Source organism: Podarcis liolepis, assembly GCF_965112155.1.
Source record: "Podarcis liolepis genome assembly, chromosome: 1".
Lineage (NCBI taxonomy): Eukaryota > Metazoa > Chordata > Lepidosauria > Squamata > Lacertidae > Podarcis > Podarcis liolepis.
In genome coordinates this window covers 138,802,119-138,818,810 of record NC_139554.1, presented here as the reverse complement: position 1 = coordinate 138,818,810, position 16,692 = coordinate 138,802,119, and the positions used below count along the sequence as shown (strand labels likewise).

The following is a 16,692-nucleotide window of genomic DNA, read 5'->3' as shown; positions in this document are numbered from 1 at the left end:
ATACTTCTTATATTTGAGAGGGTTTACAAAAACATTTTGATTATTTTTATCATGGGGCTGAAACTTTTGTATATTTGTAGGATTTTGCTGCCATTTTTACAGTTATATTAGGAAGGGAAGACTCTTCCTGTTACAGCTGCTGCAAATGCTCTGCTGAAGCTTTAATTTATTTCATTTTTAGCTGATTATCATTAAAAGTAGATTTAAATTACTCAAGCTGAGGCTGAAAAACAAAACAAACAAACAAACAAACAAACAAACAAACTGGTTTTTACTTCTTGAAGCCATTTTCTTTCTGGTATGTAACTAAGGTCTGCAATCCAGTACACACACAACCTGGAACTCAGTCCCATTGAAGCCAGTAGGGCTTTCTCCCAGAAGGCTTTATTATAGGGGTAAAGCTTGTCCCTGTTTTGACAGCTTGAATTTTGGCAGCCATGAAACTATTAACCCCAAAAGCTATATGTGAAACAATTTACCATCTGTTGTGGTTGTTGTTGTGGTGGTGGTGGTTGTTGTTATTATACCCCAGCCACTCTGGGTGGCTTACAGCAGATATTAAAACATAATGTGAGAGATTCTCCATCCTACCCCCTCTAGATGATTCCGTGAGCATGCCCAGTGTGGTAAGTGAACAAGAAGCATACCTCATGGGTGCCATTGGGAGGAGGAGATTCTCCAGCCATCTCTCCAGCATGTCTGTACCTCAGGCTGAGGTGGGCATGTTACCCAGCCAAAGGTAACAATACGCGCTATTTCACATTTCCTGACATCTCTCACAAGAGCAGAAATTACGAAGGTATAATATAGTGTTCAACACATGGGTGTTTGGAGAAGAAGAGTTGTCACAAGGTCAAATAAAATAAGAAATGAGGCAATGCAACATTGGCTTTATGTTAAAATGTGCATGGTGTAGGAACTACTGTTTTAATCCTACATATTAGAAACTTATACATGTTTTCCTTGATACTTATTAGTGAGGAATAGGTAATTTGAAGAGAGATTGTTGTTCTTGTTAACTTTCCATTCCATGACCTAGTCTAAGTTACAGATATGTTCTGCTAAATCAGAGCCTCAGCTGAAGGTGCTTGTGAATGCAACATTTTTTTAAAATAAAAACATATGGATCACTATCTTGGACAGATCTGTCCATCTAGCTGAGAAGTAGATGAGCTACTTCTATGGTCCTACAGCTAAGGGGTCCTACTTTTTGAACTAAATGTTCTTTTGTTGCATTTGCACAGAACTTTAGGCACTATGGTGTGTGGCATATTGAGAACATTAGGATGACTTTAAAATGTAAAGTGGGATTTTAGACAGTAAGAATGTGTAACCATGAACTGTCCCATACCTGCTGACATAGGAAAAGCTAACTGTGCTCATGGTGCATGGATGTGTGGGGGCGTGTATGCAAGAGAGAGAGAATTTGGGGGTTTTAAATCTAGCGATAGCCCAACTTTTATATTCACTTGGCAATCATTGGAAAATAAATTGACATTGATCCCCAGTATTCCCCCTCCATAGCTCAGACTTGTTTTCTTACAGAGGATTTAGAGAACCAGTTGACATGGTGATAAATTGACACAGTAATTAGCCAGGTTTTTTTCTCTCTCAACTGCTTATGCATAGTGAAAAAGTAAGGCAGAAAGATGCAACATGAAACGGAAACTTTTTGCAACCATGCTGCCATCACGTGAAATCCATACCAATTTGCAGTCACTCTTGGGGCCACTTAATGCACCTGTTGAGCATTGGTGCCTGTACTCTTAAGAGAGAGAAAACCCTCCAGCTTTGTGAAGTTTATTTTAATTGGGAAAACATCACCGGGGGAGGAATAGGGCTTTCCCGGACTTACCTTTCTTCTGCGCTTTCTGGGCATGATCCGTGCTCCGGAGCTTTCCCCATGAAAACTCGCTTTTTCAAGCTGAATCAGAGCACATGGCATTCTGCTGAAAAGCTGAATTGCTGTTTGTTGGACTTCAGCATTAAAGAGTGAAAACCCCAACGCAGTGCTTTAAAGTGCTGGCCTGTGTGGCATGAGCGGGGCAAAAGCTCAGTGTGGATAAACTCTTAGAGAAACCTTCCCCTAGCGCAGGGGTAGGCAACCTAAGGCCCTGGGGCCGGATGTGGCCCAATCGCCTTCTCAATCCGGCCCGCGGACGGTCCAGGAATCAGTGCGTTTTTACATGAGTAGAATGTGTCCTTTTATTTAAAATGCATCTCTGGGTTATTTGTGGGGCATAGGAATTTGTTCATTGCCCCCCCATATAGTCTGGCCCACCACATGGTCTGAGGGACACTGGACCGGCCCTCGGCTGAAAAAGGTTGCCGACCTCTGCCCTAGGGCCATGGACCTGATTCAGTTTATGTTCTCCCCCTGGTGGATGCACAAGAAATGCTTATCACGTTTCTCCTGTGTCTCATCTAGTTTGGTCATCAGAAACAATCCTTGATGGCTGACAACTGTGAAAGAAAGAGCAGTCATTGTCTATTGACGGGGCTATAAGCTTTCCACCCTAAGAACTTGCCTAAATTAAGTTCAGCTGTAAAGCTATTTGTAACAGTTCTACTAATGTTTTGCTGTACTGTAAATCATACTTGTATGCTATGACATCATTAGCCTGGTAGCGCTTGAAAAGTATATTTACTAAAACTGCAAAGTTTAATTGGTGGATTGCTCAAAAAATAATTGATTAACTGGTGAGAACGTAAAGGCACACTAATATTTGCAACTGTTTTGGTCATGGTGCATTACTGTAACGCAAAGTGAACAGGAGAGCCCTCGTCCCCTGGAGAGTCTTCAGGGTTCCAAAGGAGGATATGATTCTGAAGCAGGCTGAGGTTTGGTATTGCAGACAGCACTCCCTCTAGTTAAGAGATAACACATCCCTGGGTGGAGAGACTCTTGGCAGAAGGCGGCAGGTGAGGCATAAAGTTTCATGGAAGCAGTCAGGGGCTTAGCCAGGGGACAGCTGCACCACCTAAATCAAGTACAGTGGTACCTCGGGTTACAGACGCTTCAGGTTACAGACTCCGCTAACCCAGAAATATTACCTCGGGTTAAGAACTTTGCTTCAGGATGAGAACAGAAATCGTGCTCCGGCGGCGTGGCGGCAGTGGGAGGCCCCATTAGCTAAAGTGGTGCTTCAGGTTAAGAAGAGTTTCAGGTTAAGAACGGACCTCCAGAATGAATTAAGTTCTTAACCCGAGGTACCACTGTAAATAAACAAAAATACTTAACTAACTGAGCAACTGCATCACAGATAGTTTGGTTCTGCCCCCCCCCCCCAGTCCTGACCTCCCTAACATAAATCCTGGCTACGCCCATGGAAGCAGAGGATCTTGCAGCAGTGAAGCCTTGATAGGAGAACTGTGTGAGATGAAGAGGCTCTGTGACAGAAGGCTCTTACTGATCCACATTATATTTGTGCAGGTGGCTGCCCCATTGCCACATCCTGAGCTACAGAAAAAGGAGCTTAGTGTTTAACTATGTTTTCCTATGCATGTTTTGGGGGGAGGTGGTGGTGGGGAAAGTGAGGTTCTTTAGGTTCCAATATTACATTGGTCTCCCATTCCACATACCCTTACCTACAGGAGCAGGTCGCCCTCATTCAGCTGTGTGTGAGGCTCTTAGGGTTCCTTACTTGTGGGGAAAATAAGGTTGGAATGAGTGGGCCTCATGGGTAAGTTTAAAATGAGAAGGGGGTTGAGTCCAAAACATATGAGAAGCTTTGGTGCCTATCTGGTCATGGCTGTCCAGAGGAATGCTGTCCAGTAAAATGATGTTGAGGAGAAAGGGGGTCTGAAAAGAAATACAGTAAATAGAATAAAAACGGGACACGAGGGTTTGAAGATCATTCCATCCTCATTTCTTTTATTACAATGCCACCTAATTGTGATGTATTGTAAAAATCAGGATATTTCTTTGCATCATAACTTCTGTCTATAGGACACCCGTTAGAGTAAAAAGCAAGTCTTCTGTCCAGGTATTGGTTCTAGGGGTCAAACTGCACATAATGTTCAATGGATAGTCGGCAACTATAACTGGGTTTTAAAAAATAACATAATGTAAAGTGTGGTGGGATCCCAATTTTCATCTGAACTATAGGGAATGGGGAGGTTTAACCCATCTCTTTCCACTTATGATCCACATGAAAATTGCACCACCCTGTTGCAGGTAGCTTTGGGGGAGGGGAAGATGCTGCTGGTGCCAATGGGAGCTTTTTCCCAATGCTAATTTTAGCAGTTAAAAACAAACAAACAAAAAGCTAAGTAGGTAATGGATAAACAGTGTCCCAGTGCACATATACAACATGTGTTGTATTACATTTTTAACCACCACAATATAGTTGCTGTCTATACATTAACCAAAAATCTAGTTTGACCCTAACTTCAGTGAGTCAGCTTTGAGACCAACTTTACTGTTATTTTTTCCCTTTACTATCCTTCTGATACTTCTTTTCTTTGAACACAGAGACGGTTGCATGCTTTAAAAACATATTTTCTTCCCTAAATGCTTCACCTCCCCGCCCCTCCTGCAGTGAACCTAATGTCCTCGATGACTCCCAAGGCCTGGCAGCTGAGGGCAGCCTCTCTAGGTACAGTGTTTACCCTACCTGTATGTCAGTGTCTGTGCTGGGAACAACCTGCTCCCTATATTCACTGTCTTTCCTTACTCATCCTCAGTTCTCTCTCCCTCCATTCCTGTTCCTTGTTCTTCATTGATTATCAGGCCTGCAAGTCAAACGTGCAGCAACCCTAGTTCAGTTGAGACTATTGATTACTAGTAACCTTTATTGGCAAAAAAAAAAAAAAAAAAAAGTGGGGGGGGGGTTTCCATGTGAAATAAAACTTGTCACACCAAACTCCTAGATTATCTGTTGCAGGACTTTGTCCGTGTCTTTGTAGCTTTTACTAGGTATCAGATTAGAGTCTTCTCTTCTCTTCTCTTCTCTTCTCTTCTCTTCTCTTCTCTTCTCTTCTCTTCTCAACAAAGGGCGCTATTTCTATTTCTATTTATACATAACACATCAGTGTTAATGGGAGACAGTGATTTGTAAGTATTTTTGTTGCTATGTATTAAACACCATGTAATGTAATGGTGGCCCTTGCTAGAATACTAACCACTGATCCTGCTGTGGCATTCAAATCATAATGCAGCGCATAATGACTGCTGCCACAATACCATAACTGTTGTAGGATCTCTTAAGATGAGTGACTGTTAGGACTGGACTGCTACACAAAGTTCAGGGAAGCAAGAGAAGGACAATAATGAGTAAAGGACCATTTTAACTAAATGGAACTATAGAAAAACTCATTGAATAGATTATAACAGTATTTAAATGCTTTGAAGACTGTGTCAACAGTTCTCTCATCTTCTTTGATGCCAGGTAAGACAAAAGGAAAGGTTTTAAGCTGCAAGAAGATAGGTTTAGGGAAAATACCCAAAACTTTTCACTAACCCCTTTAAATACGTGAAAATATAAGCTATTGAATTTTATCCTTTGGAGATCTTCATGTGGAAACTGAGGAAGAAATTCAGCGTTGTGCTATTGCAAGCATTCCTTCTGTGCAAACACCATCACTCCTGTGCACTGTTCTGGGGGTTCCCCCAGCACACACACCCCAAGCTTATTTCAGAGGCACAGGAGTAGGAGAGAAGGGAAAGCCCCAATGTGCAAGCAGAAAGCCCTGCACAGGGCACTGCTTTGCCTTTCTGGGTTCATTAAGTGAATCCTGACCTGAATGACTATTTGTCAGGAACTGTTTAGCTATATTCATACGAGCCAACTCCTAGGGGCCGAAGGGTCTTCAGCCCCCCCAATAAAATATCTGAGGGGGCCAGGGCCCCCAAAAGTTAGTGGGCATTGCCTTTCAAATGGTGTTCATGCACCACGTCACGTGATGCATGACACCCCCTCCCAATATTTTACTCAAGTGGCATCCCTGGCTATATTTATTACATAGTGAGTTCAAAATTTTAGTTTTTAGTTACACTTCTAGCAAACAAGTTGCTGCAATGCATTAATTAAACCTGTGCAGCATCTGTCAGGTTCCTATTAATCATTTTAGTCACATGTACTAATTTCAATAATATGGGAGACCTTTTTTTAGCAGGTGGTTTACTAGATGGTTTCAAAATCTTGGGAAGTTCACTGAAGTGTTACTTAAAATTACTTACTTGCATCTTCTGAGGCAGGTCTTCCCTACCAAAGTAATCTGCTTGCAGCTTTCTACAGTAGCCATATCTGGGTGTTAAAGCCATTGCATGATTAGAGTTGCATGTAGAGACTGTAGGGATCTGTTCGCTTATTCCGCTACCCTCTGTGGATTGGAGGATATCTGCTTCAGGGAGTCTGCTGCCCTGGTGCGATATACATAGAACTCTGCATAATCAGGGAACACAACAGAGGGGTGGGACCTACTGTTCTCTCAATATGCGAGCTCTTCAGTGCCTGCACAGGGCTACAGATAGGATTAAAGCTATTTCTTAATGGTCCATCTAGAGAATTTTGTTCTAGGACAAATGCTATGTAAGAGAGTCTTCGCACTTGGCTGGAATTTTCCTTAGTGATACTCTTTACCTCTAGCAGGATCCATTGGGAGAGAAGGGTTGTTGTTTTCTCATGCTGTCATACTAGACCCAGGGGCCACACTCTATGTGGCTCATTTCGGCTGCCTGCCTGAGCTACCTAAATTGGTTTGAAGTGCCTATATGCAGTGTGTGGCTGTTCTCTTTATGGGTCCTGTGTTTCCTTCCTTTATTTTGGCTTGCTTCCAGGGGCAAGCTGCAAAAAGGTTCCTGAGAAGGGATGACGTTCCTTCCTTCAAGCACTAGGAGGAGCTAAGCCAACCTGGGTCCAGTATGACAGTGCAGAGAGTCCAACGGATCTATTCCTTGCCATCTTAGTTACAACCCTGTATTAAACCCTTACATTTCAACTTGGCAAAAGAGATTCCCTTTGACCATTTTGGAAGGGTCAGCCACTCTATATTTAAGATTCTTCTCTGAAAATTCCAAACCCTCCCCCAAGATTAATTAATTTTCAAAGAGCATCTCTCCACCCCATGCCCCAGCTTGCAAAAATCATTGGACTGAAGACTTCTGCCCAGCACTAGGTGAGAGATAGACCAAAGAACATATACACCACATAAATACGAAGCATTAATTCTTCCTCTGGCGTAAGATCAATAGCACTATTGTTGCTGATGTGCTCCAATACCATTAGAATTTTGATATCTTATAAATGTTGCTTTATTTGGTTCAATTTCTTAAGCTGCAATAAACAAGAACCATAAGTATCCATCAAAGTTAGGGAAGATGGGGGTGGGGAGCCTTTTTCAGTCCAGACACCAGCAAAATCTATTTCAAAGTCAAATACTGAATAATGCATGCCAAGTCTTGTTAAGGAGATATATAAGGGACAGAATTAAAATGTACTGTAATCAGACAATGGCAAAGTACTATCTACTACTGAAATTGTCTTCATATTGCTGTTCTTTCAACTAGAATACTGGCAGGCATTCCCTGTTATATGAACAGTTCTTATTGGATGGTATAAACTTTATACTATAAAGTAATGGAAACAGACGGGGAGACATTGTTCTAGTTTGCAGATGAGTGCTGCAGTAGGGTTTTGTGCCTGCTTAATTATGGAACTATGTTTGTTCTCAATTCAGAAAATTTGCTTTCTGTTGAGTCTGTTAAATTCATTTTTTGAAGACCATGATCATGCTTTTTCTAGGACTAGTGCTTATGTTAATCACTATCCACAAAGAAACTTGAGCCTGCAAGTATGTGTTCAATGTGATAACTTTTTCCATTAAGTCTTGTGCCCATGACATGAATTAATACTTTGTCAACTGTGTTCATCATTCACCTTCTGAACTAAAATTATAAATGATTAAGGGGTAAATTAAAAATCTAACAGGAAGGAAAATGTGTGTTTCCAACTGTTGCCTAGTGTCTGCAAAAAAACAAACAAAAAAAGACATTAGGATCATAAAATGACATCCTTTTATTGACTTGCCTTCCTCCTTCATGGCATGGGGAGCAGAATGGCCATTGTCTAATGGGATGTATTATTGCATGATTTTGAGTTCAGTTTGCGAGACTGATACTTTCCAGTATATGGCCTACTCTTGAATGTCATCACTCTTCCTATCCTAGTACTCTTCATATCCTAATTCCAAACCTAACAGATACTCTCCCGTTACCTTCAGAGGTGATGTGATCTTGGAAGCGATTTTATCAATATGTTTAGCAACGTCTGCAATAAAACAAGTCTCTTGTATATGTTCTTCTACAGTAGTGATAATGCTTTTAACACTTAACAGGGTAGCAAGCGTGCAGAGTGAACCTGGACACCACAATCTTCTTCTACAGCAACCATTAGGGAGAAAAAGAGGCTTGAGGCAGGTAAGTTCAGAATACGTTGATAGCCTATTGGATGAAATAATTGATTACATTTTGTTCAGTAGAATTTGCTTGAAAATGAAGTAGACCATATCAATGTTAAGCATTGGGTTTATGAAACTGATTGTGATGTATGCCTGTTTCTGTGTAGAGATTGCATTGTTCCAACAAGACAACAAGGAGGAGTGTACATGTTTAATCACTGCATTTCATTTTCATTATCTGCATTAAAAATCTCAGACACTTTTTTTAATAATGCAGGACATGGTGAGAGATTATCTAATCTGTCTTAGCAATAACAAGACCATATTAAATAGTGTCTCCCTTGTTCTCATATTATCAAGTAAAATTCTAAAAGGTACAATTTTGTTCACCTGCCTTGTTAGATCAAATAGTGAAAACAAAATAAATGTATCTACTGAAAAAAAATAGGGCTATACAGTAGCTCACATTTAACTTGTGAGCATTCAGCTTTATGTGCACGGCAAAAAATTAATAATAAATAAAAGGGGTGTGACTTTGGCAATCCCACTTGCCATCGAACCTAAAAGGTTTTGACGATATGTGATTTAAGCTCTTTAGGCACAATCCGCAGAACATAACTCCCACATATGTTGCAGGCTTACTGTCAAGTGAGATGTATTGCAGAACCACATTATTGTATTTCTAACTTTGTTCCTTCAATGCTTTCCAGCTAAGAAGGCCTCTTTTATCACGTCAGAAAACACAGACGGAACCTCGCAGCCGTCATGGTGCACGTCTTTCTACCACACGTAGAAGCATACAGCCCAAAGCAAAACCGACTGGTAAGGAAACATTTTTCCAATGCTGTGGTTTCATTTTTTAAAGCTCCTGGTGAGGAAAGCAGTGGTGAGCTAGTGAACCTCTGCACATGTAACAGGGTGCTAGCTTCCTCACTGCCTGCTGCGCACCCATAAAATCTGCTGAAGAGTCCTCCAACCCTCACAAGCAGATTTTGAGCACTCTCCCAGGTGCAGTGCTATGTGCTCACCCAAAACTCTACTACCTTCTCCTTCCTCTCAAAAACAAAATGGTACTTTCCACCTGTATCAGAAAATGATCCAGGTACACAACCACTTGTGTGCCTGTGTGGAGTAAATGTGGAGCTTAAGAATATGATTCAACATAAGATCATGTCTTATAAAAGATGGGATAATGTTTGCTGTGCTCATTGTGGAGATGGAATGGCCATTGCTGCTGCAGGTCCAGAAATCCAAACTGCCATCTAAAGGTGGGCAGTGTTGGCCAACTATTTCTCTCCATTCATGTTGTGGTTCAGTGATACACTTTGAAGGAAAGGCAGGGAAATTCTCTGCAATTTATGTGGGGGTCAGTTGTAACCTAAGTTCCTCCTCCTATCGTGAAAGTTATCTCTATTAACATAGATTGTATAATTACTTGCAATAAACTTGTTTAGGATCCGGATGCTAATTTATTGTTTCCTATCTGTATTTATTGTTGTTGTTTGTAATCTGTATTGGGGATTTTCATTCTGGAGCAGGAACAAAGCATGATGATGTTTTTTCCTGTGTGCTACTGTACTGATTATCAAATTATGTATTATTTTATTTTGATTTGTTGTGAGCCACCTTGGCCTGTTCCATGAAAAGATGGCATAAAAATAAATTGATTGATTTACTGATTGAAAACAAGGGGCTGGAAATAGGTATGTCAGAGGATTTCAATTCAGGCTAGATTTTGGTGTGAACACTACCTCATTCATTCCATAGGGCGAGTCTCAGAATTGTGGTTTAGTCTGCAGATTGACGAACTTTTCCAATGGCCAGTTTAATCATTGTATTGAGGAGAACTGAGGGATTGCTCTTTCTCTTTTCTTAACACTAAAGTTGTGTTGACCAGCTTCAAAGTGCAGCACCTCTGCTGTACCAAGTCAAAACACTTTTTAAATGGTGCAAGAAGCAACTGCACATAATTTCCTTAAAGGCACTATACTAATAGATAGATAGACAGTCATAGATAGAGATAGAGATATATAAATATATAGCTATATATTTATATATCTATCTCTATCTATCTCTCTATCTCTCTATCATCTATCTATCTATCATCTATCTATCTATCTATCTATCTATCTATCTATCTATATCTATCTATCTGTTTGTCTATATCTATCTATCTATCTATCTATCTATCTATCTATCTATCTCCTGTTGCGCCACCTGGAGAATAATCTTTCAGTTCACCTTGTAAGCACTCCTCATTTTCATGTGTCTTTTCGTGAGTGTTTTTATTCAGGGTTTTTTTTAAAAGGATTTCCCTGGAAATACCCTTTAAAAAATCTCATCTGGAACAGGGTGGGATAAAGCATATCCATAAGACATCCATTTATGGAACCAGGACAGGTCAGTCTGGTTCATCCATCCGTAGGCAGAAGGTAGGCATTCAGGCCATGAAATGGTTCCAGAATTCATTTTCAAATGCGTGTGGTGGTACATCCACTGCTGCTTATGGTCTAATTCTGCAGTTGATCAAAAACGATCTGTAACCTTCACTGAAGCTAAATCCGAGGCATTGACATCAAAGCCGGATCCAGCACCAATTGCAGCCCAGCAGCAAAGCAGCAAAAAGAGCGGCCCTTCAGACAGTAGCAAGCAGGAAGCTGCAAACAGATCCACTCTGCCTCCCTCACCTGCTGTTACTGTGGCAGATCTCCATAGTCAAGTCTCCTCCAGTCAGGTAATCTACTGGGAAAAGTGTGTTTGCTTGCTTGTCACAGTTTCTTCTTCTGTTCCCGTTAGGGATGGTGGAAAATTTGATTCAATTTGCATTTAAAGGCTTACTTACCAAATTTACATTTTCTGAAATACTATGCAAACTGAAACACGGCTATCCTTTGAAATTCACACTACCTGAATCTTGCAATTCAATTCTCCAGCCAAATAATGTGTATTTGTACAAAAATGCATATACAATGGCGAAGTGTGCATATAAATGCATATTTGTGACTGGACAATACATAAATGCATTAGCTTAAGGGAAACTGCTTTGCAAAAATGTGTATATTAGGCAAAATTTCATATAAATGTATGTAGGAGGAGAAATTGGCACAAAGATGCTGGCAAATTTTCATGAGGAATTTTAAAAAATGCAAACTGATATAGAAATATGGAAAATTGAACATCATACTGGAAAAATTATAAACTGGGAGAAACTGAGATTGACATATTTGCCCACCCCTACTCTGCAAACATGTTTGCTATTTATTTTCTCATTGTATCTTAAGATAGTCCTCTGTTCTTTCTGTTCCCTTATGCCTTTCCTCTCTTTGTGCACATAGTTGAATATATTTCCATAAATATATATTTTATTATTTATCTAGTTACAGTAATGCATGGGAACCTCTCAAATGTTAATTCCCCAGTCTCTTGTATTTCTAAAACAACTTACAAAAGTGACATTACAGTGCCTACAAAATGTCTAATAATCCCACAGAAATCCATACAGTCCAGGACACAAAGAGCAAAATATCAACACAGTACTGTTGCACCAGGCACAGTGCTCCTGGGCTGCCTCAGCAGGCACCACAGCTATGAAGTCCAGTGGAAAGTGAGAGGCGGAGCAGGATACTGGATTTTGGCATTGCACAGGGCCCCACTGAAATTTGAGGTGTCAAGGTCTGTTGGCACCAGCATCAGTCTTCCAGCATGGAGTGACCTGTTTTGCTCACTGAATGTGGCAGGACCCCCAAAGTGGCAGCCCCAAACCAGGGCATTCCGGGTGCAGAGAGGGGCTGAGCTGTCCTTGCTGCCGTCATGCAATGGCATCAAGACTGGTCCAGGTCTTATTGCGGAGTCAGCTCACAATATGCCTGCCCCACTTTTCACCCTGGCCAGCAACATAAGTGGCAGGGTTTCAGATGCGTGTGCAGCCTTGCCACCCACGAGGGCAGCTGGGGGTTGGATTGCAGCCATTGGAATTTGACCGTTTTAAGGATAGTTGCAGGGTAATGTTTATCTGCAATAACCTTTCTTCATTTCAGAATGTGACGGCTTCTGCTGAGGATAAAAAAAAGGACGAGAATGTGGAGCAAAAGCCAGCACCAGCTCACAGTACCCCTCCACCCACAGAACTTTCTGACACTGATGACTTTGCAGGCCTTGAAACCACCAGCTTACTGCAGCATGAAGACACTGTCCTTCACATTAGTGAAGACAATGGGACAGAGAATCCCCTACTTTCCAGCCAGTTCAGCTACACGCAGGTTGAGGTGGGACAGACTGATATTGACCTGGATGAGTCTCATGTTTGACTTGGGAAGCAGCAGGTAGAACACCAGAGGAATGAGAGATCTTCCTCTGGTCTTCCTGTTCTTCTAGAGGTATGTAAAGGAGCACTTTATGAACATGTGGAACACATCTAGTATCCTATTGGTAAAATTGGGCCAATATATCTTGGAAAATAAGCTGCAGCTTTGGACAGATCTAGGTGGACTCAGGGCACACCATAAAATAGAGGAAGAGATTATCACTGGAACCTTCCTAGGCACAGAACTGATTCACAACCTCTTATGCACTCTTTAGCTTCTAGAAGTTACATAACAAATGCCAGGCAAAAATAGAGAACTATATTTTTGGAGGCTATCCACCTTAATATAGTGATCTAAATCTAAAGTTTATTTTTGTAATTTCAGAAGATATATATACACACACACACGCACGCACACACACACACACACACACAGTATACTCATCAGAGACATAATTACTAGCGATAGAACTGCAGAATGCTTTATGATGGTATTATTAATAATAATTAATAGCATCAGAATATTAACCACCAAACAAAGTTCAGAGGAATATTTTGGGTGATCTCTGTTCCTTGTTTACACTTACACTATCTGAAATATAAACTCTTTTCACTCTCTTGAAAACTAAATGTGGACAATACGGAATGGAAAAAATGATACTGCTATACAGAGTTGTGAAACACTGTGGCAAGTGTTCTGTAAATTATAGTAAATATCCTGCTTTGAATGTTTAAACAACCTGAATATAAAAACAGCAGGAAAGTGTGTGCATCTTTCTGCTACACTTATAGTTGCATCTGTACAGTATTTCCATTAATATAATCTACATAAAAAAACAGGAGTTGATGTGTATGTAACAAGTATTTTTGCACACTGGGAGTGTGAAGTGAAGATTTATTTTCACATACACTTATATGAATCTGCAGGTATCTGTGATTCTCAGTGTGAAATGTATTGAATCGTACCTCTCTTTGAAGCTTATTCATCTAAAATCATGGATGATTTGCAATCTAGACTCAATGAATGAAAGAATGAATGTAAGCATTAATTTTCAAGTAGGGGAATAACATTTTCTGATGTCATTAAGTTGATGTAAATTAATTTGTTTACAGGTTTCTAACATGGATTTATTGTGCCAGCCATATGTATGGTTACCAAAATACCTTTCCAGAAGGCTAAGCTTAAATTATATATATATTTCATAAATAGCTGAGAATGGTTTCTGAAACTATGCAGGAAAAAAGCGCTGCATCACTCCTGTCACTTTAAACCAAACCAAGCCTCTGTACCAAGCCTTTTTTCACAGAGAATTTGTGTGTCACTTTTTACAAGTTATTAATTAAAGTGATAATTTGATCTATTCATAGGGTGGCTTCCTCATTGGATTCAATGAGATTTGAATGGGAAAGTTCAGGAAGCAGCACTCTGTTCCCCAGCTTGTATCCCTCCTAATCAGGGAACACGTTTTTAAGAGCATGATCATGGTCAACAGAGTTATTTTATTCTACATGCATTATAAGAACTGTAATGTAAAAACAAATAACAAAGTGTATGGACCTTTTAGCAAGCTGAGACTGCAATCCTACCCCAACTTATTTGGGAGTAAGCAGCACTCAATTCAATAGGACTTAATTCTGAATAGAGATAGCACTGCGCTGTGAAATCGGTTCTACTACTTTTTCTTGTTGTGACATCAGAGCAGTGGTACAGTCTGCCCTGCAGTAGAAGTACTGTATGTTGGATTTGCTTTTCCTTTGGAAATCATGGGTGGCTTTGCACAAGTGACTCCTGCTATGCGTTGGGACTCCTCATTCCTCTCCTTCCCCATGAATCAATCTGCTCTGGATTTCTGGTGAACAAGTATTTGCAGAGGGGAGAGGTGGAAAGGGAGGTCCCTCACACTTTGTTAGATTCCATCCCATGTGTGGAAAACATTTTCTGAACTACAAATGAAATATTTTAATTAAAAAAAATTAATTGATATTTCAAACCTATACTTTCTGGTCCACTGAGGATTTCTTTATGGTTAAGTTTATTCATTTATTAGTGCACATTATGTGACTACAATATGGAAATGACAATGCAGACAACAAGCATATACCTGTATTTTACAAAGATTTTTAGGGAAATGTTTTCAGTAATGACATACCAATTTAGGTAAAGGGAGTATTTATCTGTATGTGCAATAAGTATTTCACCTGATCATAGTTTTAAGAATAGAAAATACTGTGATTCACTATATAAAAGCCAGTTCTCATAAAACTTAGTATCTTCATCATTACCAGTTGTACGGCATTGAATACATTTTAGCAAGCCATAATGAGAACTCGTAAATATCCCTTTTGTGGTGTTCTTGTTTTCATTTCTGTCTTTTTTAAGTTGCAATTTTAAAATTACATTAGTGACTTTAAAATAACATTAATCTTGTGGTTCAGCAAGGCTGCTGCTTAAGCAGTTTCTTGAAATCCTGAGCACGCCTGTTTGTCAAGTGTATATCTATGTCCTATTAGGCACACTGTACTGACTAAAGGTGCATACAGATGTGCTCTTAACAGACGTTGTGCTTTTTCCAGTATATTGATAAGTGACAAGTATATTCTGCTGTGAAGAAAAACTATGCTGCTTCCTTAGTGTTAGAGGCCTTATGTATACGTAGTGTTCAAAAAATGATCTGTGTTGTAAAAAAACAACTGTCTGTCAGTGTTCAGTAAAGTTTGGTTGTTTCAACTTTTTACATTAACTTGCTGTCATTGATGTTGTTACGAATCACAAAGTCCCCCTTTCTAAAAGACTGTCATACCAAGTTATGAGATTACAGCCATGAAGTTTACTGTAAATTTCCTCTTCAACATGTGCCTCCTCATAGCTTTTCAAGCAGTGCCCAGTCCCAGTCCAGTTTTATACAAAGGGAGCATTACTGTATTGGAAATCTTCAGTATGATCATTGTTTTACAATTGTCTTTTCTATATGTGATCGTAGCCGTGCTGAATGTCAAAAATACTTGTATGTGTGTTTATGTGTACATCTATATGTATAAGAATGTCAAGGGATGTATTTTTAAGAATGCTGCTGCAAGATTTTAAAGAAAAGCTGTTGAGACTTGAAATGGTTTTAATTTCTAGAGAATTTTGCCAATATATTTTAGCAAAGGAAAAATTGGCATAAAAATCAGAATTCCACTAGTGTTATAAGAACAAGTAAGCTGTTTCCCTCCAAATTTTTAAAACAGGGCGTTCCCTGTAAATATTCATTAAAATTGTTAAGCTTTAATACAATGTATTTTGACACTTGCATTGCCAAAGAGATATGTAAAAATATAAAGGGAAAGGAAAGTCGACTCCTTTTAATAACAGCAGATTATACTGTTAGTAAATGATCTCAGGGCAGTCTGGAGAATGTTTATTGACAAATGTTATTGACAAATGTTACATATGGAAGTGAAGGAAGGGCTATCTTGCCATGTTAGATATTAAGGGAGAATATTTGAAATCGAGATACTTTTATTAAAATATTTGTTTATACAAACCATGAAGCCAACCATGAAATTAGGAATTCGTACCCAGTTAAAATGAATTTTTAATGTTAACCAGAAAAATGAAGCCCACTGAGAAGATAGAATCATTTTAAACTATGGGATGTAAGGATACAGAGCTGAAATGTTCTAGATCTGCAATGTGTGCCAAATGACCAAAGATGAAACATAAAGATGTCTGAATTATGTTTATGAAAGATTACAGTAGTCTAATGTTTGAATATGAATAAATAATAAAAGTTCTCTACAAATATTTTTGTTTGAAGACATTTCTGTTCATAATGGTATATTTTTCAGAGTTGGTGTTTTCAATATTCATACCACTTGTTAACAGGAGCCAATGTGGTGTAACAATTACAGTGTTGGGCTGGGACCTGGGTTCCAATCCCCACTCACCCATGAAGTTCACTGGGTGACCCTGGGCCATCTTAGACTAAACTACCTCACAGGGTTGT

General features: G+C 39.6%; 1 protein-coding gene across 13 annotated transcripts in view; it reads left to right on the top strand.

The window, feature by feature from the left end:
- Positions 1-16,490, top strand: part of UNC80 (unc-80 homolog, NALCN channel complex subunit) — a 162,411-nt gene extending 145,921 nt beyond the window's left edge. For 9 of the 13 annotated variants that reach the window (XM_083471256.1, XM_083471250.1, XM_083471249.1 and 6 more), the window contains 6 exons: positions 601-739; positions 4,542-4,598; positions 8,338-8,419; positions 9,111-9,222; positions 10,923-11,134; positions 12,438-16,490. In XM_083471256.1, coding sequence (XP_083327382.1) covers positions 601-739; positions 4,542-4,598; positions 8,338-8,419; positions 9,111-9,222; positions 10,923-11,134; positions 12,438-12,707 — 872 coding nt within the window. In that variant the 3' untranslated portion in view covers positions 12,708-16,490. The remainder of the gene's footprint in view (positions 1-600; positions 740-4,541; positions 4,599-8,337; positions 8,420-9,110; positions 9,223-10,922; positions 11,135-12,437) is intronic. The other 4 variants (XM_083471252.1, XM_083471260.1, XM_083471257.1 and 1 more) reach the window with 2 other exon arrangements.
- The last annotated feature ends 202 nt before the right edge of the window (positions 16,491-16,692 follow it).